Genomic DNA, 27,205 nt, shown 5'->3' with positions numbered 1-27,205 from the left:
CATTAGTCCAGCACTCAGATAGTGCGGGGTTTTGGACAACCATACAGACGCGATCCGCCATTGGTATATGCGTTTCTGTCAAACATTATAAAAACCCCTAGATTCTATGTATGAAACTATGTCGATCACGGTTAAATAAGCTGCACAGTATATCTGTAAAGCTTCTGCTAACGCCGGTTATTTTCATTGTCGTTAGTTAAGCGCTAAAAGGCCAGAGCTTGTTTGCTCCTAAATATACTTGTAACGGCATTTTATCCCTTTTAGGATATTCTGACATTAGCGCATACAGTATACTTGTAACGGCGTTTTATTCCTGTATAAGAAACAGTCACGCCTTGTAACGACAAGACGTTACAGTCAACAAGCCAGTGGTTTGATGACCTCTTTTACAATTGTGGAAGTGCGTCTTTTCATGTTACCTTTGCGAGGTTTCATGACTTCAACTCATATATGTCTCGGCTATTTACAGCTTGGAGTACAAAACTGCTTCTGTCGAACGGTTTGGCAGGTTGTCATTTAGTCTTTGCTGGTTTATAAACCAGGCAATAGTACGCCAACAGAGTCAAAGTTACTTATTTCCCTCTGTTTGAGCAAAATCAAACAGTTCCGTTGCAATATCAATCAGCAAGTCATTTACTACAGTTAGAAAATGGCTTTTCTGCAGTGAGTTTTTTGCTTTTTCGAGCCACAAAATTGTATAATTGCATTTGATCTTCACAATGCGTATTTACCCAGTCCGGTTTCTTCATCACAGGTTATAGCGTTTGCAAATCGCCACAACCATTACCCATTTCGTTTCTACCGTTGCTTATCGCTTCCGGTATTTACCAAAGTGATGTTGCAATGATAGCTCATCTCACATAAGAACTATGTATCAACAAAGTCTTCTATCTTGCGCTACTAAGATATACTGCGGTAGCAGATTAAGTTCGAAAACAATCACATCTAAGTCTGTCTAAACGATATCAATTCCGAAGTAAGATTATAAATACGGTAAATCAAATACTTTTACCTACTACACCAGCAACAACAAAAGTACACGCACACTAGCGGTATATTGCTGTATTCACTTATTAAAGAATAAAGATGTGTTTTCAGTTAGTTCGCCACCCTTCACTCGCGTTTCCCACAAAGGGACAAGGGTGCGTATACTCTGGAATGCAAGGATGCGTATAATCTGGACAACAGTCACAGAGAGTCAGGATTTGTATTTAAATTCAACGCAAAGGTTCTAAAACACGACACATTGCTGTCGATAAATGTACTAGAACTCTGTGCATTTTACAATGCAATAGATAAATGTCCTAGAACTCTGTGCATTTTACAATGCATTAAATGATTCGCTTTCAGTCGAACCAGAGATAGACTCTGGTTTCTCTTCAGAACGAATAAATCTTTCGCTTTTTACTAAAGATTTCTGTGGAGAGAAACAACCGTGAGTTTCATGTAATTTTGTTTTTCAGGCCTGGCTCACGCTGCCCTTAAGCAGTCAAACAAAGCAACGGCAGTTGCATACTCAACAACCAGTGAGAACCAAGAAGCCGCATGACAATGCGGCAGGTAACTCAAATCTTCAATGGCTCAGAACGCCATTATGTGAAAATGTCAAGACATCAATCCGTGAGTGGACATCTGTTAGACACACGATCTCACCCGTCAGGGTTTGGATCTTGAAAACTGGACATTAAATCCAGAGGTGTTTCGTATGTGAGTCCACACAAGGAGGTTACCCTCAAGTATATCAGTATGTGTACATCACATTCATGGGGTCATTCAGCATCGTGTGTCTAGCTACACCATTTTCCGCTTCTCTCTTCGTTGCCAAAACGGATCAGAAGACAGTTCGTCACAGTCATACTGGTGGGATCTCATGGGTTTCAGAGAAGTTGCTTCTCGAATTTTCAAGGAATACTTGCACACGATCTGGGCCCGCTCATAATACGTCCAACCTGTTACATCAGGAAACGTTCTTTTACCCATAGTTACCTATGTACCTATTATCTATGTACCGCAGCTGCGGTTGACAGGGTGAGGGTTCAGACCGCCCTCTTAAAAAAAAAAAAAAAAATAGAGCGTTACTGTATCGGTTATACCAACCATGTTACGAAATAGTAAGCCGCTTAAGGCAGCTCATTATTAAAAAGATTTCGTGTGCTTACATAGGTTGTAAACCTCGGAAGTTTCCAACATCATACTTCAAGTAATCGTATTCTGTTAAACGGAATGGGATGGAAAACTGCGGTCATCTGCACTAAGAGTGCAGGTATCTGTGTGGTAAACTTATTTTCAAAGCGTTTGCTCTATTTGCGTCTGTAAACATCTTTCTACAAGGTGTCACCAAAGTTCAGACTCTATTTATCCCACCTACAGCGCTAGGCGATTTGAGGTTGGGTTCAGATTTATGACAGTTTTCATATTTTGGAACCTTTTCAACAAAAGGGAATTAAGTTTTCATATTTTGGAACCCTTTCAAAAAATGGGGATTAAGTTTCTCACTTTGGAAAACATTTTTCTTCTAGCCTTGGCTTCGGCAATAGTGCTTCGACAAGGGGTTTGTTTTCAGATTTGGTTGCCTTGTATTACAAGCCACCGTATTTGAGTTTTCTCATGACAAAGCAGATCTTCGGACGAAATCCGCTTTCGTATTCTTCACATCAATATACCAATAGTGGTTCCTGTGTGGACAGCACATTCTAAAATTCTGAATGTGGTACACGCGTTACGCGTTTATATATGTACCGAACGACTACAGTACGTGATATGAATACGTTGTTTGTTCTATATGATACTGCAAACTGGAGTTAGCCAGTTTCTCAGCAGACATTATCCAGTTGGATAATAATGACTACAAGTCAGGCTTACTTTAAAGATAAGTTACAATCGCCTACGTCAATAATAGTTCATCCCACAGGTTCTGTGGGAATGTCACACCCAGCGGGTCGTGGAGCGTCTACAACGCGGCTACATAGCCTTCAGTGCACCACGTTTGTGCACGTTTACACGTTATGATGGTGGCGTCATCAGCTTTTAGCTTTGGCCTGCCTATTGTTACAAGTATCAAACAGCTCTCCCGCCCACGAGGGAAGCTTTGGTACGTCCCAAGAGTACTCCAGTGACCCCTAGTGGATGATAAAGAAAATAGGATTTTGGTACTTACCAGGTAAATCCTTTTCTTTGAATCCATAGGGGGCACTGGACGCCCACCCAGAGCAGTTTTACCTGGGTTGTTTTAAGCTCAAGGGAGCTTACTGAACAAATTTTACTTGTGTGGTATTAAGCTCAAAGAAGCTTATGGTAACACATTTTCACCGATTGGCTCAAATTATGAAGTTCTATCGGTTAAGGTGTCAACTGTTTAGTTGACAATAAGGTGGTGTTAAGCTCAAAGGAGCTTATGGTAACACATTTTCACCGATTGGTTCAAATTATAAAGTTCTATCGGTTAAGGTGTCAACTGTTTAGTTGACAATAAGGTTACAGGTCAACTTTGTGGTTGTCTGTTATGTTATAGGGATTCTCCATTGTCAATCTCTCTATATCCTGTTCGCTCAGTAAAAAACACTGGCAAAGTACACTGAGGTACTTGGGGATATGGAGGGGGGGAGAGTCCTAAATTTAAATATTCAGTGCCTTTGTTCGGCTACGCCCGTCCATATCCCAAGAGTACTCCAGTGCCCCCCTATGGATTCAAAGAAAAGGATTTACCTGGTAAGTACCAAAATCCTATTTTTGCCGGCTGGCATCCAAAATGAATGTAATGACCATTCTGTCAGGAGGGTATTAGAGACCTGTCACTGGACAGGTGATGCTGACTTTTTAAAAGGCGCATAGAGACTCTGCCTTATAAGGGTGAGGAATTATTTGGGGATGGTCTCTGGGACCTCGTATCCATTACCTCAGGTTTCCTCACAGACTAAGAAAGCACTGTATTATCAGGTACAGTCCTTTCGGCTTCAGAAAAGCAAGCGGGTCAAAGGCGCTTCCTTTCTGTACAGAGACATGGGGAGAGGGAAAAAGCTGCACCAGTCAGCCTGTTCCCAGAATCAAAATTCTTCTCTCGCTTCCTCTGAGTCCACAGCATGACGCGGGGGCTCCACAGGTGTAGCCAGGTACGGTGGGGGGCCGTCTCAAAAATTTCAGCGATCAGTGGGCTCGCTCACAGGTGGATCCCTGTTTCATTCAAGTAGTATTTCAGGGGTACAAGCTGGAATTCGAGATGTCTCCCCCCCGCCGTTTCCTCAAATATGCCTTGCCGACAACTCCCTCAGGCAGGGAGGCTGCGCTAGAGGCAATTAATAAGCTGTATTCCCAGCAGGTAATACTCAAGGTGCCCCTACTTCAACAAGGACGGGGTTACTATTCCACACGGTTTGGGGTACCGAAACCGCATGGTTCGGTGTGACCCATTTTATATTTAAAATCCTTGAACACATACATAAAAAAATTCAAGTTCAAGATGGAATCGCTCAGGGCGGTTATTGCAAGCCTGGACGAGGGGGATTACATGGGATTCCGGGACATCAAGGATGCTTACCTGCATGTCCCCATTTACCATCCTCGCCAGGAGTACCTCAGATTTGTGGTACAGGATTACCATTACCAAGTCCAGACACTGCCGTTTGGACTGTACATGGCACCGAGGGTGTTTACCAAGGTAATGGCCAAAATGATGATACTCCTTCGAAAAAAGGGAGTTTTAATTATCCCGTACTTGGACAATATCCTTATAAGGGCAAGGTCCAAGGAGCAGTTGCTAGTCGGGGTAGCACTATTTTGGAAAGTGCTACAACAGCACGGTTGGATTCTAAACAGTCCAAAGTCACAGCTGGTTCCTACGACACGTCTACTGTTCCTGGGGATGGTTCTGGACACAGAACAGAAATAAGTGTTTCTCCCGGAGGAGAAAGCCAAGGAACTGTCATCTCTAGTCGGAGACCTCCTGAAGCAAAAACAGGTATCGGTGCATCATTGCACGCGAGTCCTGGGAAAAAATGGTAGCTTCCTACGAAGCAATCCCATTCGGCAGGTTCCATGCAAGAGGGCCGCAGGTTCGGCATACAGGACTAGGTCCTAGTGACCATGGATGCCAGCCTTTGAGGCTGGGGGGCAGTCACACAGGGAAAAAACTTCCAGGGACTTTGGTCAAGTCAAGTGACTTCCCTACACATAAATATTCTGGAACTGAGGGCCATTTACAATGCCCTGAGTCAGGCAAGGCCTCTGCTTCAAAACCAGCCGGTACTGATCCAATCAGACAACATCACGGCAGTCGCCCATGTAAACCAACGGGGCGGCACAAGAAGCAGGATGGCGATGGCAGAAGCCACAAGGATTCTCCGATGGGCGGAAAATCATGTGTTAACACTGTCAGCAGTGTTCATTCCCGGAGTGGACGACTGGAAAGCAGATCTTCTCAGCGGACACGACCTCCACCCGGGAGAGTGGGGATTTCATCCAGAAGTCTTCCAAAGGATTGTACACCATTGGGAAAGGCCACAGGTGGACATGATGGCGTCCCGCCTCAACAAAAAGCTATAAAAGATATTGCGCCAGGTCAAAGGACCCTCAGGCGATAGCTGTGGACGCTCTGGTAACACCGTGGGTGTACCAGTCGGTTTATGTGTTCCTCCCTCTGCCTCTCATACAAAAGGTACTGAGAATAATAGGAAGGCGAGGAGTAAGAACGATACTCGTGGTTCCGGATTGGCCAAGAAGAGCTTGGTACCCAGAACTTCAAGAAATTATATCAGAGGACCCATGGCCTCTGCCGCTCAGACAGGACCTGCGGCAGCAGGGGCCCTGTCTGTTCCAAGACTTATTGCGGCTACGTTTTGACAGCATGGCGGTTGAACGCCGGATCCTAAAGGAAAAGGGCATTCCGGAGGAAGTCATTCCTACGCTGATTCAAGCCAGGAAAGATGTAACTGCAAAACATTATCACCGCATATGGCGAAAATATGTTGCTTGGTGTGAGGCCAAAAAGGCCCCAACAGAGGAATTTCAACTAGGTCGATTTCTGCATTTCCTACAAGCAGGAGTGTCTATGGGCCTAAAATTAGGCTCCATTAAGGTACAGATCTTGGCTCTGTCGATTTTCTTCCAAAAAGAACTAGCTTCAGTACCTGAAGTTCAGACATTGTAAAAGGAGTGCTGCATATTCAGCCCCCGGTTGTGCCTCCAGTGGCACCTTGGGTTCTCAACGTGGTGTTGAGTTTCTTAAAATGACATTGGTGTGAGCCACCAAAAACCGTGGATCTAAAATATCTCACGCGGAAAGTGGTCATGTTATTGGCCTTGGCTTCGGCCAGGCGTGTATCAGAATTGGCGGCTTTGTCATATAAAAGTCCTTATCTGATTTTCCATATGGATAGGGCAGAATTGAGGACTCGTCCCCAATTTCTCCCTAAGGTGATATCAGCTTTTCACTTGAACCAACTATTGTAGTGCCTGCGGCTACTAGGGACTTGGAGGATTCCAAGTTACTGGACGTAGTCAGGCCCTTGAAAAATTATGTTTCGAGGACGGCTGGAGTCAGGAGAACTGACTCGCTGTTTATCCTGTATGCACCCAGCAAACTGGGTGCTCCTGCTTCTAAGCAGACTATTGATCGCTGGATTTGTAGCACAATTCAGCTGGCGCATTCTGCGGCTGGACTACCGCAGCCAAAATCTGTAAAAGCCCATTCCACAAGGAAGGTGGGCTCATCTTGGGCAGCTGCCCGAGGGGTCTCTGCTTTCCAACTTTGCCGAGCTGCAACTTGGTCAGGGGCAAACACGTTTGCTAAATTCTACAAAATTGATACCCTGGCTGAGGAGGACCTGGAGTTCTCTCATTCGGTGCTGCAGAGTCATCCGCACTCTCCCGCCCGTTTGGGAGCTTTGGTATAATCCCCATGGTCCTTACGGAGTTCCCAGCATCCACTAGGACGTCCGAGAAAATAAGATTTTACTCACCGGTAAATCTATTTCTCGTAGTCCGTAGTGGATGCTGGGCGCCCATCCCAAGTGCGGATTGTCTGCAATACTTGTATATAGTTATTGCCTAACTAAAGGGTTATTGTTGAGCCATCTGTTGAGAGGCTCAGTTATATTCATACTGTTAACTGGGTATAGTATCACGAGTTATACGGTGTGATTGGTGTGGCTGGTATGAGTCTTACCCGGGATTCAAAATCCTTCCTTATTATGTCAGCTCGTCCGGGCACAGTGTCCTAACTGAGGCTTGGAGGAGGGTCATGGTGGGAGGAGCCAGTGCACACCAGGTGACCTAAAGCTTTCTTTAGTTGTGCCCAGTCTCCTGCGGAGCCGCTATTCCCCATGGTCCTTACGGAGTTCCCAGCATCCACTACGGACTACGAGAAATAGATTTACCGGTGAGTAAAATCTTATATTTTTCTTCTTCTTCCATCAATATTATCTTTGATGTGAATTGTTCCCTGGCTTTAATAGAGAGGATATCACTTGTGTAGAAACTCCTGTTTTCACTATGGGGGTAATTCAGAGTTGATAGCAGCAGCAAATTTGTTAGCAGTTGGGCAAAACCATGGCAGTGGCAAACGCAGGATTTGCATGGGGGGGTTTTCCAGAACTGGGTGGGGACTGATGTGACCCAGTATATGCTGGGTCCGTAAAACGTATGTATGTGTGTGTGTGTGTGTGTGTGTGTGTGTGTGTGTGTGTGTGTATATATATATGTATGTATATATATATATATATATATATATATATATATGTGTGTTTTTTTTTCTTCCTTCTATTCTGGGTGATGAGTGGCACCTGTGTCGGCGGTGTGTAATACTTTAAAATACTATCTGACACTAAGCACATTCTTTTTTAAAATAATATAGTCACTATATGAATGGGGCATTGATTCCCAGTCTATAGAGATTTTCTGCCATCGCATATGGGGCCTGGGAGGCTGAGTTTTTTCTCATTTTGTATCTTTATAGGCATTTTCTAATGATTGTATAAACTGAGAACAAATGATATCGTATTGCCTTTCTTGAAAAAGATCCTGTGGAAGGATCGAAACGTCGATTGTCTGAGGCTACAATAAAGAAAATTATCATTGAAGAAGCGTTGTACTAGTGAGAGTGCGCCCGCCACGTATGTGGACTTCGATATATTCAGCGGACTTTGTTCTGTTGGGATAGCACCCACCCTTGAATAACTGATGCGAGTACAGGACCCTTTTGTTATATATATATATATATATATATATATATATATATATATATATATATATATTACCATATTAAATGTGTATGTGTGTATATGTGTATGTATGTGTATATATATATATATATATATATATATATATATATACACCATATTAAATGTGTGTGTATGTGTATATATATGTGTGTGTATGTATGTGTATATATATGTGTGTGTATGTATGTATGTATGTATGTGTGTATATATATATATATATATATATATATATATATATATATATATATATATATATATATATATATATATATATATATATATATATTATGAAAGAACGAGGCGGCACTCTGGAGACTTTGGTGAAGCGGTTAACTTTGTCAGGTGAGACTTTATCAACGTTTCGGGGTGCAAGCCCCCGTCATCAGGACACACAGTGATCAAACAAGTGAAAAATAAACATTTAAATAGACTTACCAGGCGCGCTTCCAGCCGTGCTCTCCTCGCCGCTGCCCGACTTCCGGACTCAGCGCTTCCGGTCAGGTGACCCTGGTCCGTGACGCGAGCTCCCAGTGCCGTCATGCAGGGGGCGGGGGAGGCCGTTGCTATGGTGCGAGCTGAAAAAACATACAATACACAGACGAATCATAGTGCAGTTCTTAAGACAGGACAGGCAATCTCACATCTGCCTGAAGCATATCGTGCAATAAAGTGAACGTTAAAACTCTAAAAACATATCTATACAAACTGTGAATGCATAAAACAGATTTTTTAACAGTTGGTTACATCTAATGAGTTCAGAACCCTGTATTCTAGAAACTGTTCTATACAGGTAAGCATGTTTGTTCTATTTCCTAAATATCAGTATTTAATTCACAATGGCCTACATTTTCAGGGGAGGAGATGTTAATCAGATCTATCACTACCAAATAACATCTTCGTTATATTTAGTCAGAAATCCCCAGGTTTCAAGCAAAACTACTCATACCCAGAGATTCATTGAGTCCTCTTGGTCTCAATGTGTCCAGTGCGATTATCCATTTGGTTTCTAGTTGTAGGAGGCGCTTGGATCTATCACCCCCCCTAATGGAGAACGGCACCTGGTCCACAATACGGTACCCAAGTGCTGAAAGTGAATGTTTAGCTATGGCAAAATGCCTAGCTACCGGTTGTTCGCTGGTTCCTGATGTTAATGCTGCCCTAATGGCAGATCTATGTTGTGTCATCCTCACTTTGAACGTGCACTCTGTCTTGCCCACATAGTGTAATCCACATGGGCAAGACAAGAGATACACCACAAATTTAGAGTTGCACGTATAGGCGTCCTTCAATTTAATGGTCTTACCCGTGTAAGGATGTTTAAACGAATCCCCAGGAACCAGAAAGTTACATGTAGTGCACCCGCACCTGTAGCATCCCTTTCTAGACCTGATTAGACTTCCCTCTGTTCTGATTTTTTTAGCCACATCAGTTTTAACAACTAGGCTTCTGATGTTCCGGCTCCTAGTATAGCACGGCATCAGTTTGGTATCTTTGAACATCTTAAGCTCAGGGTCAGTATTTATGATAGGCCAAAATTCCTTAGCTCTTCTACTGGTGTGTCTGCTGGACGTGTTAAACTGATTAACCCAGGGGACCCTTTTCTCTTTGGTGGTTTGGACCCGTTCAGTTAACAATTGTTGCCTAGGCAGCCCAATGACTTTGGCCCTAGCCCCACATAGTAACTTGTCAGGGTACCCCCGGTCCTTGAACTTAATATACATCTCGTCCATTAAGTTCAAGGACCGGGGGTACCCTGACAAGTTACTATGTGGGGCTAGGGCCAAAGTCATTGGGCTGCACGGGTCCAAACCACCAAAGAGAAAAGGGTCCCCTGGGTTAATCAGTTTAACACGTCCAGCAGACACACCAGTAGAAGAGCTAAGGAATTTTGGCCTATCATAAATACTGACCCTGAGCTTAAGATGTTCAAAGATACCAAACTGATGCCGTGCTATACTAGGAGCCGGAACATCAGAAGCCTAGTTGTTAAAACTGATGTGGCTAAAAAAATCAGAACAGAGGGAAGTCTAATCAGGTCTAGAAAGGGATGCTACAGGTGCGGGTGTACTACATGTAACTTTCTGGTTCCTGGGGATTCGTTTAAACATCCTTACACGGGTAAGACCATTAAATTGAAGGACGCCTATACGTGCAACTCTAAATTTGTGGTGTATCTCTTGTCTTGCCCATGTGGATTACACTATGTGGGCAAGACAGAGTGCACGTTCAAAGTGAGGATGACACAACATAGATCTGCCATTAGGGCAGCATTAACATCAGGAACCAGCGAACAACCGGTAGCTAGGCATTTTGCCATAGCTAAACATTCACTTTCAGCACTTGGGTACCGTATTGTGGACCAGGTGCCGTTCTCCATTAGGGGGGGTGATAGATCCAAGCGCCTCCTACAACTAGAAACCAAATGGATAATCGCACTGGACACATTGAGACCAAGAGGACTCAATGAATCTCTGGGTATGAGTAGTTTTGCTTGAAACCTGGGGATTTCTGACTAAATATAACGAAGATGTTATTTGGTAGTGATAGATCTGATTAACATCTCCTCCCCTGAAAATGTAGGCCATTGTGAATTAAATACTGATATTTAGGAAATAGAACAAACATGCTTACCTGTATAGAACAGTTTCTAGAATACAGGGTTCTGAACTCATTAGATGTAACCAACTGTTAAAAAATCTGTTTTATGCATTCACAGTTTGTATAGATATGTTTTTAGAGTTTTAACGTTCACTTTATTGCACGATATGCTTCAGGCAGATGTGAGATTGCCTGTCCTGTCTTAAGAACTGCACTATGATTCGTCTGTGTATTGTATGTTTTTTCAGCTCGCACCATAGCAACGGCCTCCCCCGCCCCCTGCATGACGGCACTGGGAGCTCGCGTCACGGACCAGGGTCACCTGACCGGAAGCGCTGAGTCCGGAAGTCGGGCAGCGGCGAGGAGAGCACGGCTGGAAGCGCGCCTGGTAAGTCTATTTAAATGTTTATTTTTCACTTGTTTGATCACTGTGTGTCCTGATGACGGGGGCTTGCACCCCGAAACGTTGATAAAGTCTCACCTGACAAAGTTAACCGCTTCACCAAAGTCTCCAGAGTGCCGCCTCGTTCTTTCATCCTATATACAGACCATCGGGTCTGATTGGGAGGGCACCGGAGCGTGAGCCTTGCTCTATTAGCCCACGGGAGAGTGCCAGACATATTTCTTCTATATATATATATATATATATATATATATATATATATATATATATATATATATATATATATATATATATATATATATATATATATATATATATATATATATATATATATATATATATATATAATCATATTAAACATGCGCATATATATAATCTATCATATTAAACATGCGCATATATATATCTCTCTCGTGTGTGTTTATATGTATGTATGTATATATATATATATATATGTATATATATATATATATATATATATATGTCGTATGTACTATAATTAAAATAAAGTAAACTTTTATTAAGCACTTACAAGTGCCATCAGGAAGACAGCAGGCTGCAGAGCATGCTAGACTGCCATTAATAATACTCATGCAGCGCAAAAAAAAAAAAAAAATTGTTTTTAAATTATTTTTTGGTGGAGGGGGGTTTCTGGGTGCTCGGAACCCCCCCCCCCCCCCCCCCCCCCCCCTTGGGTGCGCCACTGCATGGGGGTAATTCCAAGTTGATCGCAGCAGGAAATTTTTAAGCAGTTGGGCAAAACCATGTGCACTGCAGGGGAGGCAGATTTAACATGTGCAGAGAGAGTTAGATTTGGGATTTGGGTGTGGTGTGTTCAATCTGCAATCTAATTTGCAGTGTAAAAATAAAGCAGCCAGTATTTACCCTGCACAGAAACAAAATAACCCACCCAAATCTAACTCTCTACACGTTATATCTGCCTCCCCTGCAGTGCACATGGTTTTGCCCAATTGCTAACAAAATTCCTGCTGCGATCAACTTTGAATTACCCCCCATGTGCACTGCAGGTGGTGCAAATATAACGTGCAGAGAGAGTTAGATTTGGGTGGGTTATATTGTTTCTGGGCAGGGTAAATACTGGCTGCTTTATTGTTACACTGCAATTTAGATTTCATTTTGTACACCCCCATCCAAATCTAACTCTCTCTGCACATGTTCTATCTGCCCCCCTGCACTGCACATGGTTTTGCCCAACTGCTAACAAATTTGCTGCTACGATCAACTCTGAATTAGGCCCTGTGTCCATTCAATAGCCTGCTATCCACTCCAAAGCCCTATTAATCCTTTTTCTAGAACAGTGGTTCTCCAATACAGTTCTAAAGTTCCTTCAACAGGTCGTTTTCAGGATTTCTGTCTCTGGAATAATTAGTGACCCAGCAAAATAGATCAAAACACACACACACACACACACACACACACACACACACACACACACACACTTTTAAAATGCAGCGCAAACATGTTGTTTTCCAGACATCTTATACATTTCCCTGTGTATATGTGAATCACAATGTAAAATTTTATATATCTCAAAAACGGTTATTAGACCATGACTCTTAAGTATCAACTATCCCCAACAGTTCATGATTTGTGGATCTGTTTGTGGAAACAGGTGGGTTAACTACTGACCCCAAAAAAACTTGTAGTAGTTGAGAACCACAGACTCAAAGAAACATATGTGCCGTAATAGATTACAACCAGTTGCAACTTGTGTTTTATTGTAGGATTAACCAAAAAGCAGTCCATCTGGGTGCAGTGGCTTATATTTGCAATTTAGCACTGTTTTTAAACAACCCTCAGTCTCATAGAAAAATAAAAAGGACTGAAATGTGTAAAAGGTAATTAAGTGCCTCAGTTTGTGCTTAGCAGCCTATAACTTGGGTATCTCTTACTTTTAAGGTAGTGACTATTGTCTTGGGGAATAAAGTGGACGTAGCAGAGTGCAGACAAGTGGACACTGAAATGGTGCTGCACTGGGCAAGAGATGAAAGAGTAAAAGTGTGGGAGGTGTCTGTTACAGACCGGAAGACCTTGATCGAGCCATTCACAGTGCTGGCTAGCAAACTCCATCTCCAAAGCAAATCCTCCTTCCCTTTGCCTGGGAGAAAAAGTAAGGGGACCCCATCTACTGACAACTACTAATTCAGAAGGTTGTACATCTCTGGTAGATCAGAAAACAATATCTAAGCTGGCAATTCTGAGTTGTACTAGTTACTGTGCTTGAGCTGGTGTATACTGACTGGTATTGGCCGTTGTGCCTTAGTTTCAACAGACCATACCATGCCAGTTTCACCTAGGTTTTTTTTTTTTCTTCTTTCTTTTGTGTGACATTTTATCCCTGGCAATAACTGAGTGCTGCTGGCATGGTGTTTCCCCGCTCTTCAAAGATGGAGCAATGGGAGAACAAAATAGCGTTCGGTAGAAAGTGATATTTATGCTTCATAGGACTCTCAAACATTGTACAGTGAATACAGCTCTATGTATCTGCTCCCTACAAGAGAGATTGTTCCTTCTTTTCACAGCATGGAACTGCTGCTGGTTGTGGTGTTTATCCTGCTGGATTCGGCGTGGCATCTCCTGCCACCACACCCATGGACTGCATCAGCCAATAGTGCCTCTTTGAAATTATGTATCATATGCTTTTATCATTCCAGTCATCTGTCTTCATCTGTAAAATTTACCAAATGTGAATAAAGTTTTCACTTTGTAATTTGTGTGCATTGTCAGTGTCTAATGGGCAACTATATATCTCCTCAATCTTGTATTGGGATTGCATTCACTGAATTCCTTTCTGGTAGAATGAATATCAGTCAATAGTGTACTAGGTATGTTAAGTTGCACTATTTGTCTGTCATGGTATAAATGGGAACAAATATTTCAATTACCCCTATTACAGTCATCCCGCTACAGTGAACACAGCAAGTGCCTAAGTACTGTATACATTCTCTCCACTTGGCCCTTTTTTTTATGTATTATGGACAAGCTTTCTGAAGTGTTCCCCACTACTAACACTTGGCGGGGTGGGGGTTACTAGGGTGCGATTATTGCTGTGTGATCTAAAGTGTCAAACTCCACCATGTTCATGAATTGTACATTGAAGTTTTACTATTCAAAACGTTTGCAATCCCTTCCCATATACAAGTGGTCTTTCGATAAAATTTCATCTTTAAAATGGTTGTGTAACTTTGCATAATGCAGTTCTGGCGGTGGTTGGAGGCAGATACGTGCAGTGAGGTAAATGGCTCAGGAGGCACTGCCTAGCACCAGTACCAGATTTACACGCAATATATGAGCCAAAGGGTACATCTGGGCAACATACACAGGTGCAGCAGTATAAACTGTTGTGTTGATCAGAGATGTGCGGAAAAGATATGAAGGTGAGGCACCTGTCAGACTTTTTTTACTCCAGAGTTTTGACTATAAAAATGATTAGAATAATACAAAGAAGATATTTCATACATATTCTTTGTATTTTTCATATACTGTATACAGTCAAAACTCGGGCACAAACGTTAGTATGATGGGAAAGGCTCTGCCTCACCCTGCCGCACATCATTGGTTACATCACATATAAGGGCAATGACAATCGACTAAGGGGGACATATACTAAGCAGTGATAAAAGTGGAGAAGTTGTCCATGGCAACCGATCAGCTGCTCTGTATGTTTTTATAGTATGCAAATTATAAATGTTACGTCAATGCTGATTGGTTGCCATAAGCAACTTCTCCACTTTTATCACTGCTTAGTACATGCCCCCCTAAATCTCCTGCAACTTGGGAGTCATACACTTGGCAGCATCTGTCTTTCTGACGTATCAGGCTGCATCATGTGTTGATTCTGGAGAGTGGACAGGAGGAGGGTTGGGCTACACAGGGTGCTGCAGGGTGTATTTATAGCTACCAAACAATATTATACACCTTTCACATTGCACAAATAACCTGGTATTGACCCGGCATATTGCTGGGTCGACACGGGTCAGTGTGCAGCGTGAAAGCGCCATGTCGGAATTCCCGGGTCGCCTGACCCAGTAATTCAACCGGGGTTATAAGAAGGTTTATTCCTGGGTTGAATACCGGGTCAGTGGCTGCATAAACGGATTCCCGGGTCGCACTCGTTTACTAGATAGGGAGAGGCGGTGCGGAGATGAGCTCATCTCCCAGCACCGCCTCTGCCCCTACTGCTATGGCAACCGACCTAGCATATTGCCAGGTCTGGAAGCCAGCGAAAAGGGGTAGCAGTGTCTCCAAGGCCGGATCCCACCCGGGAAGGACCCGTTTCCATTTCCTGGGTGGGATCTGGCATTGGAGATCTGAAAGGGGTATAAATCCAAAGGATGCCTGCGAGAGGTGGCACTAAAGCGCACATACATTCTGTAATATCTGAGTTTGGGCCTATTTAAAGTGCCTTTTACAAGTTTCTAAGTTTGTAGACTAAACTCCTGTACAACATAATTTAAGTGTTCTTTATTTTAACTCCTTTATGACAATGGGGGTCATTCCGACATGTTCGCATGCTAGCTATTTTTTGCAGCGCTGTGATCAGATAGTCGCCGCCTATGGGGGAGTGTATTTTCGCTTTGCAAGTGTGCGAACGCTTGTGCAGCCGAGCGGTACAAAAGTTTTCTGTGCAGTTTCTGAGTAGGTCTGATCACTTCAGTATGTCTGGTCCCGGAATTGACGTCAGAGACCTGCCCTGCAGATGCTTGGACACCTGCATTTCTCCAAACACTCCCAGAAAACAAAGTTGACGCCCATAAACGCCTTCTTCCTGTCAATCTCCTTGCGATCAGCTGTGCGAATGGATTCTTTGTTAAATCCATCGCCCAGGAACGATCCGCTTTGTACCCGTATGACGCGCCTGCGCATTGTGGTACATGCGCAGTTTTGCCGAGTTTTGACCTGATCGCAGCAATGCAAAAAATAGCTAGCATGCGATCAGGTCGGAATGACCCCCAATGTCACAAAAGAACTAGTTGTTTTTGGTCTAGTCTTCATCATGAATACTAACTCGTAGAATTACAGTCTGTGTATATAGACTCTTGCCTACGCTTGCTTACAGTACATAGACTGACTATCCATAACCTTCATTTTTGGAGCCTCACATTTTAATATGACCCAACATTTGTATGCAGATGGGTCAGCATTGTATTTGCTTATGTATGGTTCATATAAAACCTTTTCAGATTTCAATATTAGATGGTTTTATAAAACATAAGCAATTGTCTGTAGTATCCTTGACAACGATTACATTCACAATCTGGCGAGACCATAATGACTGACTCACTCTCTCTTCTTTTTAGTACCTTGAGGTAACAGAGGAATTGGTGGTAAGATGTAGACTAGGCTGTAGGCCCAAGCAACAAACCTGAGACCTAACACCTACAGCAGAGACTGGACTATGCTTTGGCTAAAATCCCTATGTGTCAGAGAAGGAGTATCCAGCTATCATCCATTAAGTTAGGGAGACTTGGCAACTGCACCATTTCCTTCCACTCCCAGTTATAATTTCTTCAGTGTTTCTATCCCCTACATCTTTTATAAATATTTACAGGGCTTGTGCCTATTATCTACCCCGCCCTCTATTATTTATTTGTTTTGTGCCTCCAGCCCCACCCTCTATGCGCTTTATTTCATTCTCCTACCATTTATTAATTTTGAAAATGTGTTACCCAAATGTCCGTCTTGAACGAAATGGATGAAATTCAGCTAACCGCACAATTTTTTTTCCTGACACAGGCATTTTTTTTATAAGAAAGATATAAATGCTAAAGGGGTTAACAGACCATGGTCTGGAAGAAAATGAATGTACAGTACTCTGAATACAATATGGAAATTATTTCCTGAGCAGAATCTGCAATACAAAGGAGGTAAATCTTATTAAACCATATCAGTCTTTAGGCTTAACTGATATTTCTGCTGCGGGGTACACTGGGCTCCACAAGGATTGGACAATGGGGTGTAGAGTAGGATCTTAATCCGAGGCACCAACAGGCTCAAAGCTTTGACTGTTCCCAGAATGCACAGCGCCGCCTCATGTTTCACGCCGCCTCCCAGCACAGGAGCTCAGTTTTGTAAGTTGGTGCTGCAGTAAGCAGGCACTTAACAGAGGTGCTGCTCCAAGCAGCCCTAAGAGAACCTTTTTTATGAAGAAAAAGTGAAGACTTCAAGGGCAGCAGCAGTGGTAAATGTCTTGTGACATTCACTGCTGCAGCTCCAGCTCTCCCCAGCGGCGCTGTACACTCCCGAGCCCTGGTTGCCGGGTACCTACAGCGGAGGCTATGGTGTTCTTCGCGTTAGACACACACGGCTGGGGCTCTCCAGTATCGCGTGGCCACGCTTCGGGAGGTGGTAAGTGGGTCCCGCTCGCGATCCGGCGCGGTCAGTGGGTGGTGGGCCGCTGGCGGTGGACACTGGCAGTACAGGCGATCCCACTAGATCACCAGGGCATGGGCGCAGGTCAGGTTTTCTCTCTAAACCGGTTTTTATATCGCCCACAGTACCCGGTTGTTTTGCCAGCAATGGGGATAAGGCTTAGACCTGAAGCCCCTCCCCCAGCCCGCCATTTCCAGCAAGTGTTCCCGGCCTGGAGCTGCATTTCTGTCTTTTACTCACTCCCTGTCAGTGTCTGCGGCGCCATTATTCCTCAGCTCACTGTTCCTGGGACTGCTTGGGCAAATCCTCCTATGTAAAGCCGCCTGGTTGTCAGCGCTGTGCCTATACATGACACTTAACTATCACTGTCTAAAAAGGCAGGTAGAATACTTAAGAGTGCATTTAGTCAGGGTTTTATAGTACAATTACCCTGTGATATACATCCAGTTCTTACTGTGTAGTGTTATATCTATTGACTATTTAGCAATATAAGCTAGTCCAGTGCAGTATTATTGTCTGTAATAACCTCTGCATTGTACAAACTGTGACCTTCTGTGTGTGCATTTGATAGCGGAGTTTTGTCCATCTTGTGTCTTTCACTCAACTTGCTATCCCTATATTCTATAACCTGAGGGGGCTTGGTGCATCAGGTGTTATCTAATATAGGATTTTCACAAAGATATACTATATTACGTATTTTTCTCTGTGATTTAGTCACCATATCTCTCCTTTTATCTCTGCTAGTGCTGACTACACTGCGCAGGGGTTTGGGTTTAGGGATATAGTGCTGCTGATAATTGTACTGTGCTACCTCATACTGCAAGTTATATAATGTCTGCTTCTGAGGGTAACGGTTCTGGGGCTGAACACACTGCCGGTGTTGCTGAAGCCACAGACCCATATGAGGAGAATATAGCAGCTGTGGGCTCTGGTTCTGGGGGCTCCTTGCCCCCCAGTGGGACTGTGGCAACGGAGGCACATACTGATCCACCGTGGGCCGCTTTTTCCACGCTTCTGCTAGTTCATAAACTAACTCCCCCTATGGGACCCCCAATGCCAGTACAGCAGTATGTGGTCCCTGCAGCTAACCCGCCGTGGGCGGACGATTTATCTGCTCAATTGAAGAAGTTGAACCAGTCCTTGACTACAAAAGTCTGACCAACGCTCGCCTAAGTCCAAGAGGTCCTCTAAGCAAGCGCTTGTCTCCTCACAATCCACGGCTGTCACTGACACCTCGTCTGATGAAGACCGCACATACACTGACCCCACAGGTTCTGACTCGGATACGGCTGATGGGGAGGGTAGTTCACATGTGGATGTTCCTAATCTTTTGGAGGCTATTAAATTAATTCTGCAGATTACGGATGATCCCGAGCCATCCGTTCCTCCCAAGAAACCAGATGGGTTCAAGCGTCAGAAGGTGGTTAAACAAGTTTTACCTCACTCTGATCACCTAGTGTATATACGTCAGGAACCCTGGGAAAGCCCGGGTATGAAGTTTGTGCCTCAAAAGAAGATGCTGGCTCGCTATCCCCTCGTGCCAGAGCTGTCTAAGAATTGGGAAATGCCTCCAGTGGACTCGCATGTGGCTAGGATGGTGGTTTCCTCCGCTCTACCTGTCACTACCGTCACGTCTCTAAAAGAGCCTACGGATAAATGTGTGGAGGGTTGTCTGAAAGCGATTTACACCCTCACTGGTGCTGCACAAAGGCCCACTATTGCAGCTACATGGGCTGCAGAGGCTATTGAAGCATGGGCCTTGGAGTTAGAAGCTGAAATCTCCTCTGACTATGCTAGACAATGCTTGTCATATATTGTCACAGCTTCACGATATATTAAAGAGGAGGCGGCTTCTGATGCCGGTATCCTAGCAGCCAAGGCCTCTACTACGTCAGTCCTGGCTCGCCGGATATTGTGGCTGAGAATCTAGTTTGTGGATCTGGACTCTAGAAAAACCCTGGAGGTACTCCCTTTCAAGGGAGATATTCTGTTTGGGGACGACTTAAATAAGATAGTGGCTGACTTGGCTACTGCCAAAACTGCCTGTCTGCCGAATACTGCTCCTTCTGTGTCGAAGGTTAAAGGTACGTCCTTTCGTCCCTTTCGTCCTTCAGGTAAAGCAAAAGGTCAGGCGTACCATAAGCAGGCCCGCACTTCCAAACCTTGTAAGCCGAAGCCCAAAAGAGCCTGGGCTGCCCGTCAGCCAGCTGCCAAGACCGATAAGCCTGCCGCATGACAGGGCGGGCCTCCCCCTGGGGGATCGGCTTCTAGGGTATACCCAGGAATGGTTGAAGACCACTTCAGATGCCTGGGTACGGGAAGTCGTCACTCAAGGTTACGCCATAGCCTTCAAAAACCGACCCCCTCATCGATTTTGCCAGACAGACGTCCCGTCGGACCAGACAAAGGCAAACACTCTGCATTCGGTGGTACAGACCCTCCTGGATACAGGAGTCGTAGTACAGGTGCCTCTTGCTCAGAGGGGCTGGGGGTTACTATTCTCCGCTGTTTCTAGTCCCGAAACCGAATGGGTCCCCTCGGCCCATTCTCAACCTCAAGTCACTGAACAGGTTTGTGAAGGTTTCCAAGTCCCGTATGGAAACCCTTTGCTCTATAGTTCTGGCCTTGGAACCAGGGAACTACATGGTCTCCCTGGACATACAGGATGCTTACCTGCATATTCCTATGGCAGTGTCACATCAACAATACCTGAGGTTCGCTATTGGCAACCTCCATTACCAGTTTCGGGCGTTACCTTTTGGTTTAATAACTGCTCCGCGAGTCTTCACCAAAGTCATGGCGGTGATGACGGTGGTACTCCGCCGTCAAGGGGTCAGGATACTGCCGTATCTGGACGACTTGTTAATCCTGGCAAATTCCCCAGATCTTCTCCTACGTCATCTGGATATGACGGTCCGGTTTCTACAAGCCCACGGGTGGCTCATCAACTGGAAGAAATCCTCCCTGGTCCCTGCTCAGAGCATGGTGCATCTGGGAGCGTTGTTGGACACTCTCACAACCAGAGGTTGTTCTTGTCTCAGGAGAAAGTCCTGAAGCTTCAGGACAGGATTCGTTGCTTCCTTCTCGTCCGCAAGTGTCGATACATTCGGCAATGCAGGTGCTGGGCCTCATGGTATCAGCATTCGACATGGTGGAGTATGCTCAATTCCATTCTCTCCCCCTCCAGAGGCTGATTCTAGCCAAGTGGGACGGCCTGCCTCACCGGATCAGATCTCAAATGATCTTATTGACTCCGGAGGTCCGTCTGTCGCTACACTGGTGGCTCCGGGACCAACAATTGTGCAGGGGTCGTCCCTTCTGGATATCCAACTGGGTCCTGTTGACGACAGATGCCAGTCTAAGAGGTTGGGGCGCGGTGCTGGAGCAACACTCCCTTCAGGGTTGGTGGACCAAGGAGGAATCTCTTCTCTCGATCAACATTCTGGAATTGCGGGTGGTCTTCAATGCGTTGAACCTGGTCCAGCATTTTAATTCAGAACCGTCCTGTTCAAGTACAGTCGGACAACGCCACCACAGTGGCTTACATAAATCATCAAGGCGGCACTCGAAGCCGTTTGGCAATGAAGGTAGTCTCACGGATTCTACGTTGGGCGGAACGCCATCTACCGGCCATATCGGCAATATTCATTCCGGGAGTCCTGAATTGGGAAGCGGACTTTCTCAGTCGTCAGGACGTGCATGCCGGCAAGTGGGGCCTCCATCCAGAAGTATTTCAACTCCTCGTGGAAAGGTGGGGTCTTCCAGATGTGGATCTGATGGCGTCTCGACACAATCACAAGGTTCCGGTCTTCGGAGCAAGGACAAGGGATCCTCAAGTAGCATTCGTGGATGCGCTAGCGGTGCCGTGGAGGTTTCGGCTGCCGTACGTGTTCCCTCCGGTGTCACTCCTGCTCAGGGTAATTCGGAAGTTCAAGCAAGAAAAAGGAAATCTGCTTCTCATAGCTCCGGCGTGGACCAGACGGCACTGGTTCTCAGACCTGCAGGGCCTATCGTCAGAGCGTCCAATTCTATTTCCACAACGCCCAGACCTCGTTCAGGGCCCCAGTGTCTACCAGGACCTAGCCCGGCTGTCTTTGACGACGTGGCTCTTGAAGCTTCCGTCTTGAGGGCTAAGGGTTTTTCTGAAGAGGTCATTAAAACTATGTTGCGGGCCCGGAAACCGGCTTCTGCTCGGATTTACCATAGGGTCTGGCATTCCTACTTTGTTTAGTGCGCATCTAACAATTATGACGCTTCCAAATTTAGTACAGCCAAGCTTTTGGCTTTTCTGCAGCAAGGCCTAGAGTTATGCCTGCGTCTGGCCTCCCTCAAGGTTCATATTTCTGCCTTGTCGGTGTGGTTTCTGAGAAAAATTGCGACTGTGCCTGATGTTCATACTTTCACTCAGGGTGTGTTGCGTATCCAACCTCCCTATGTCCCGCCTGTGTCTCCTTGGGACTTGTTGGTGGTTTTGGAGGCGTTGCAGGAGCCTCTGTTTGACCCCTTGGTTCAGCTGACCTTAAGTGGCTTTCCCTTAAGGTGGTGTTCTTGGCTATTGCCTCTGCTAGAAGAGTGTCGGATCTGGGTGCCTTGTCTTGTAGTTCCCCATATCTGATTTTTCACCGTGATCGGGTGGTTCTTAGGACTCGTCCCGGATATTTACCTAAGGTGGTTTCTTCGTTCCACCTTAATCAGGAGATTGTGGTTCCGGCCTTTGTCTCTCCTGATTTGTCTCCCAAAGAGCGGTCTTTGGATGTGGTACGGGCTCTCCGTATCTATGTGAAGAGAACTGCTTCTATCCGAAAATCTGATTCTCTCTTTGTGGTGTTTGGGTTTCACAAACGTGGCTGGCCTGCTCACAAGCAGACCTTGGCCAGTTGGATTAGAATGGTGATTGCACATGCTTATGTGAAGGCTGGTCTGTCAACACCGGGTCACATTAAGGCCTATTCTACTCGGTCTGTTGGACCTTCTTGGGCGGCCCAACGTGGTGCGACCCTTGATCAATTGTGCAAGGCGGCTACGTGGTCTTCCGGGAACACGTTCATAAGGTTCTATGCCTTCGATACTGCCGCTTCCCAGGATGTTTCCATTGGACGCCGGGTTCTTGTGCCCGCTACAGTGCGTCCCCTCCCATAAGGAACTGCTTCAGGACATCCCCATTGTCCAATCCTTGTGAAGCCCAGTGTACCCCGCAGCAGAAAACGAGTTTTATGGTAAGAACTTACCTTTGTTAAAACTCTTTCTGCGAGGTACACTGGGCTCCACAAGGCCCCCACCCTGACGCACTTAGCTTCTTTGGGTTGGTATGGCATTAGCCGCTGACACTTCTCCTGTCGTGAGAGTGTGGTGTATGTGGCTACTAACTGTTGTCGTCTCTTTTCCTGCTACTGCATTGGGCTGGTTAATTAAAAACTGAGCTCCTGTGCTGGGAGGCGGGGTGATATAGGAGGCGGCGCTGTGCATTCAGGAAACAGTCAAAGCTTTGAGTCTGTTGGTGCCTCGGATCAAGATCCTACTCTACACCCCATTGTCCAATCCTTGTGGAGCCCAGTGTACCTCGCAGAAAGTTTTAACAAAGGTAAGTTCTTACCATAAAACTCATTTTTATGTCTCCCTCCACATCATCCAACATGTATAGCAGGGGTATTCAACATGTGGCCCTCTAGCTGTTGTTGAACCAAACATCCCAACAAAACTGTTTCAGGGCACGCTGGGATGTGTAATTTTACAACCGCTGGAGGACCACAGGTCGAATACCCCTGATGTATAGTATCCAGGCCCCAGCCCCACCTGTTACCACTGTGATAAGCCCTGCTTTCCTGTATTATGATGTTTTTGTGATTTCCCCTCTGTATATAACACTTCTGCAAACTGCTCATCCTAACCACTGTAATCTTTATGTAGTGCACCTGAGTTGGCTTATAATTTAATGAACAGGATCAGCAACACATGGAACTATTTATTCAGTACTGTAGGTATTTTGTTATTTTGCTTTCTACCCTTGCATGTCTTATTTCCATGTATCGTTTACCTCGCACACTAATCTATGTAAAGATGGTTACCTCACCTGGCACTCTCAATGCATGAATATTTATTTTTGTGTATCTCAAAAATCTGTAGCTTGCCCCATTACATGTCATCTTGTCTAGACATCCCTATTTTACCCAGCGTAACCTATGTAGTGTGTGCAAGATGGCTGTCTTGCCTGGTACCTTCGTAGGATGAATAAGCCTTTGAACTGATGACCCAAAATCACGGCCTCAGCTCTGTATTACGTGCATGGTTTGTCATATATAGGATTATTTTATGATTTTTGTAATGTGCCTTGAGTCCTTATTAAATAAGAGCCAAATAATAAGAATTTACTCACCGGTAATTCTATTTCTCGTAGTCCGTAGTGGATGCTGGGAACTCCGTAAGGACCATGGGGAATAGACTGGCTCCGGAGGAGACTTAGTACCTAATCTTTCTTTTAGAGTGCCATCTGGTGTGCACTGGCTCCTCCCTCTATGCCCCTCCAGACCTCAGTTAAGGAAACTATGCCCGGAAGAGCTGACACAACAAGAAAAGGATTTGGAATCCAGGGTAAGACTCATACCAGCCACACCAATCGCACTGTACAACTTGTGATAACCATACCCAGTTAACAATATGAACAACAACGGAGCCTCAGTAACAGATGGCTCATAACAATAAACCTTTAGTTAAGCAATAACTATATACATGTATTGCAGAGAGTCCGCACTTGGGACGGGCGCCCAGCATCCACTACGGACTACGAGAAATAGAATTACCGGTGAGTAAATTCTTATTTTCTCGGACGTCCTAGTGGATGCTGGGGACTCCGTAAGGACCATGGGGATTATACCAAAGCTCCCAAACGGGCGGGAGAGTGCGGATGATTCTGCAGCACCGAATGAGCAAAGGCAAGGTCTTCCTCAGCCATGGTATCAAACTTGTAGAACTTAGCAAATGTGTTTGAACCCGACCAAGTAGCAGCTCGGCAAAGCTGTAAAGCAGAGACCCCTCGGGCAGCCGCCCAAGAAGAGCCCACCTTCCTTGTGGAATGGGCTTTTACCGATTTAGGATGCGGTAACCCTGCCGCAGAATGAGCTTGCTGAATCGTGTCACAGATCCAGCGCGCAATAGTTTGCTTTGAAGCAGGAGCACCCAGCTTGTTGGGTGCATGCAGGATAAACCGCGAGTCAGTTTTCCTGACTCCAGCCGTCCTGGCTACATAGATTTTCAAAGCCCTGACTACATCCAGTCGCTTGGAGTCCTCCAAGTCCCGAGTAGCAGGCAGGCACCACAATAGGTTGGTTCAAATGAAACGCTGATACCACCTTAGGGAGAAATTGGGGACGAGTCCTCAATTCTACCCTGTCCATATGGAAGATCAGATAAGGGCTTTTACATGACTAAGCCGCCAATTCTGACACACGCCTAGCCGAAGCTAAGGCCAATAGCATGACCGCCTTCCACGTGAGAAGTTTTAGCTCAACGGTCTTAAGTGGCTCAAACCAGTGGGATTTCAGGAAATCAAACACAACGTTAAGATCCCAAGGTGCCACTGGAGGCACAAAAGGGGGCTAAATATGCAGCACTCCCTTAACAAACGTCTGAACTTCAGGCAGTGAAGCCAGTTCTTTTTGAAAGAAAATAGATGGGGCCGAAATCTGGACCTTTATGGACCCCAATTTTAGGCCCATAGTCGCTCCTGACTGTAGGAAGTGCAGAAATCGCCCCAGCTGGAATTCCTCTGTTGGGGCCTTCCTGACCTCACACCAAGCAACATATTTCCGCCATATGCGGTGATAATGATTTCCTGTCACATCCTTCCTAGCTTTTATCAGCGTAGGGATCACTTCATCTGGAATGCCCTTTTCCGTTAGGATCCGGCGTTCAACCGCCATGCCGTCAAACGCAGCCGCGGTAAGTCTTGGAACAGACAGGGCCCCTGCTGTAACAGGTCCTGTCTGAGAGGCAGAGGCCATGGGTCCTCTGGGATAATTTCTTGTAGTTCTGGGTACCAAGTTCTTCTTGGCCAATCCGGAACGATGAGTATAGTTCTTACTATCCTCAGTACCTTGGGTATGAGAGGAAGAGGAGGGAACACATAAACCGACTGGTACACCCACGGTGTCACTAGTGCGTCCACAGCTATCGCCTGAGGGTCCCTTGACCTGGCGCAATATTCTTTTTTAGCTTTTTGTTGAGGCGGGACGCCATCATGTCCACCTGTGGCCGTTCCCAACGGTTTACAATCTGCGTGAAGACTTCTGGATGAAGTCCCCACTCTCCCGGGTGGAGGTCGTGCCTGCTGAGGAAATCTGCTTCCCAGTTGTCCACTCCCGGAATGAACACTGCTGACAGTGCTAGCACGTGATTCTCCGCCCATCGAAGAATCCTTGTGGCTTCTGCCATCGCCATCCTGCTTCTTGTGCCGCCCTGGCGGTTTACATGGGCGACCGCCGTGATGTCTGATTGAATCAGCACTGGTTGGTTTTGAAGCAGGGGCTCTGCTTGACTCGGGGCGTTGTAAATGGCCCTTAGTTCCAGTATATTTATGTGTAGTGAAGTCTCCTGACTTGACCACTGTCCTTGGAAGTTCCTTCCCTGAGTGACTGCCCCCCATCCTCGGAGGCTTGCATCCGTGGTCACCAGGACCCAGTCCTGTATGCCGAACTTGTGGCCCTTGAGAAGATGAGCACTCTGCAGCCACCACAGCAGAGACACCCTGGCCCTTGGGGACAGGGTGATCAACCGATGCATCTGAAGATGCGATCCGGACCATTTGTCCAACAGATCCCACTGAAAGATCCTTGCATGGAACCTGCCGAAGGTAATTGCTTCGTAAGAAGCCACCATCTTTCCCAGGACTCGCGTGCAGTGATGCACCGACACCCGTTTTGGTTTCAGGAGGTCCCTGACCAGAGATGACAATTCCTGGGCCTTCTCCACCGGGAGAAACACCTTCTTCTGTTCTGTGTCCAGAATCATGCCCAGGAAAAGCAGACGCGTCGCAGGAATCAGCTGCGACTTTGGGATATTCAGAATCCAGCCGTGCTGTTGCAACACTTCCCGAGAGAGTGCTACGCTGACGAACAACTGCTCTCTGGACCTCTCCTTTATAAGGAGATCATCCAAGTACGGGATAATTATAACTCCCTTCTTCCGAAGGAGTATCATCATTTCGGCCATTACCTTGGTAAATACTCTCGGTGCCGTGGACAGACCAAACGGCAACGTCTGGAATTGGTAATGACAATCCTGTACCACAAACCTGAGGTACTCCTGGTGAGGTGGGTAAATGGGGACATGCAAGTAAGCATCCTTGATGTCCAGCGACACCATAAAATCCCCCTCTTCCAGGCTTGCAATAACCGCCCTGAGCGATTCCATTTTGAACTTGAACTTCCTTATATAAGTGTTCAAGGATTTTAAATTCAGAATGGGTCTCACCGAACCGTCTGGTTTCGGTACCACAAACATTGTGGAATAGTAACCCCGTCCCTGTTGAAGGAGGGGAACCTTGATTATCACCTGCTGGAGGTACAGCTTGTGAATTGCCGCCAGTACTACCTTCCTTTCCCTG

The 27,205-nt window shown here is 45.6% G+C and overlaps 1 protein-coding gene and 1 pseudogene across 3 annotated transcripts in view; both read left to right on the top strand.

Annotated features, from left to right (window-relative positions):
* Positions 1-13,945, top strand: part of NKIRAS1 (NFKB inhibitor interacting Ras like 1) — a 72,550-nt gene extending 58,605 nt beyond the window's left edge. For 2 of the 3 annotated variants that reach the window (XM_063922213.1, XM_063922214.1), the window contains exons 4-5: positions 13,135-13,345; positions 13,758-13,945. In XM_063922213.1, the coding sequence (XP_063778283.1) occupies positions 13,135-13,345; positions 13,758-13,858 (312 nt within the window). In that variant the 3' untranslated portion in view covers positions 13,859-13,945. Of the gene's footprint in view, positions 1-13,134 lie in introns of all 3 variants that reach the window. The other variant, XM_063922215.1, reaches the window with a different exon arrangement.
* On the top strand, positions 1,364-1,471 carry LOC134931279 (U5 spliceosomal RNA; annotated as a pseudogene).
* Positions 13,946-27,205: the final 13,260 nt, after the last annotated feature.

Source organism: Pseudophryne corroboree, chromosome 5 (assembly GCF_028390025.1).
Source record: "Pseudophryne corroboree isolate aPseCor3 chromosome 5, aPseCor3.hap2, whole genome shotgun sequence".
Classification (NCBI taxonomy): domain Eukaryota; kingdom Metazoa; phylum Chordata; class Amphibia; order Anura; family Myobatrachidae; genus Pseudophryne; species Pseudophryne corroboree.
This window is presented reverse-complemented; position numbering and strand designations above follow the sequence as displayed.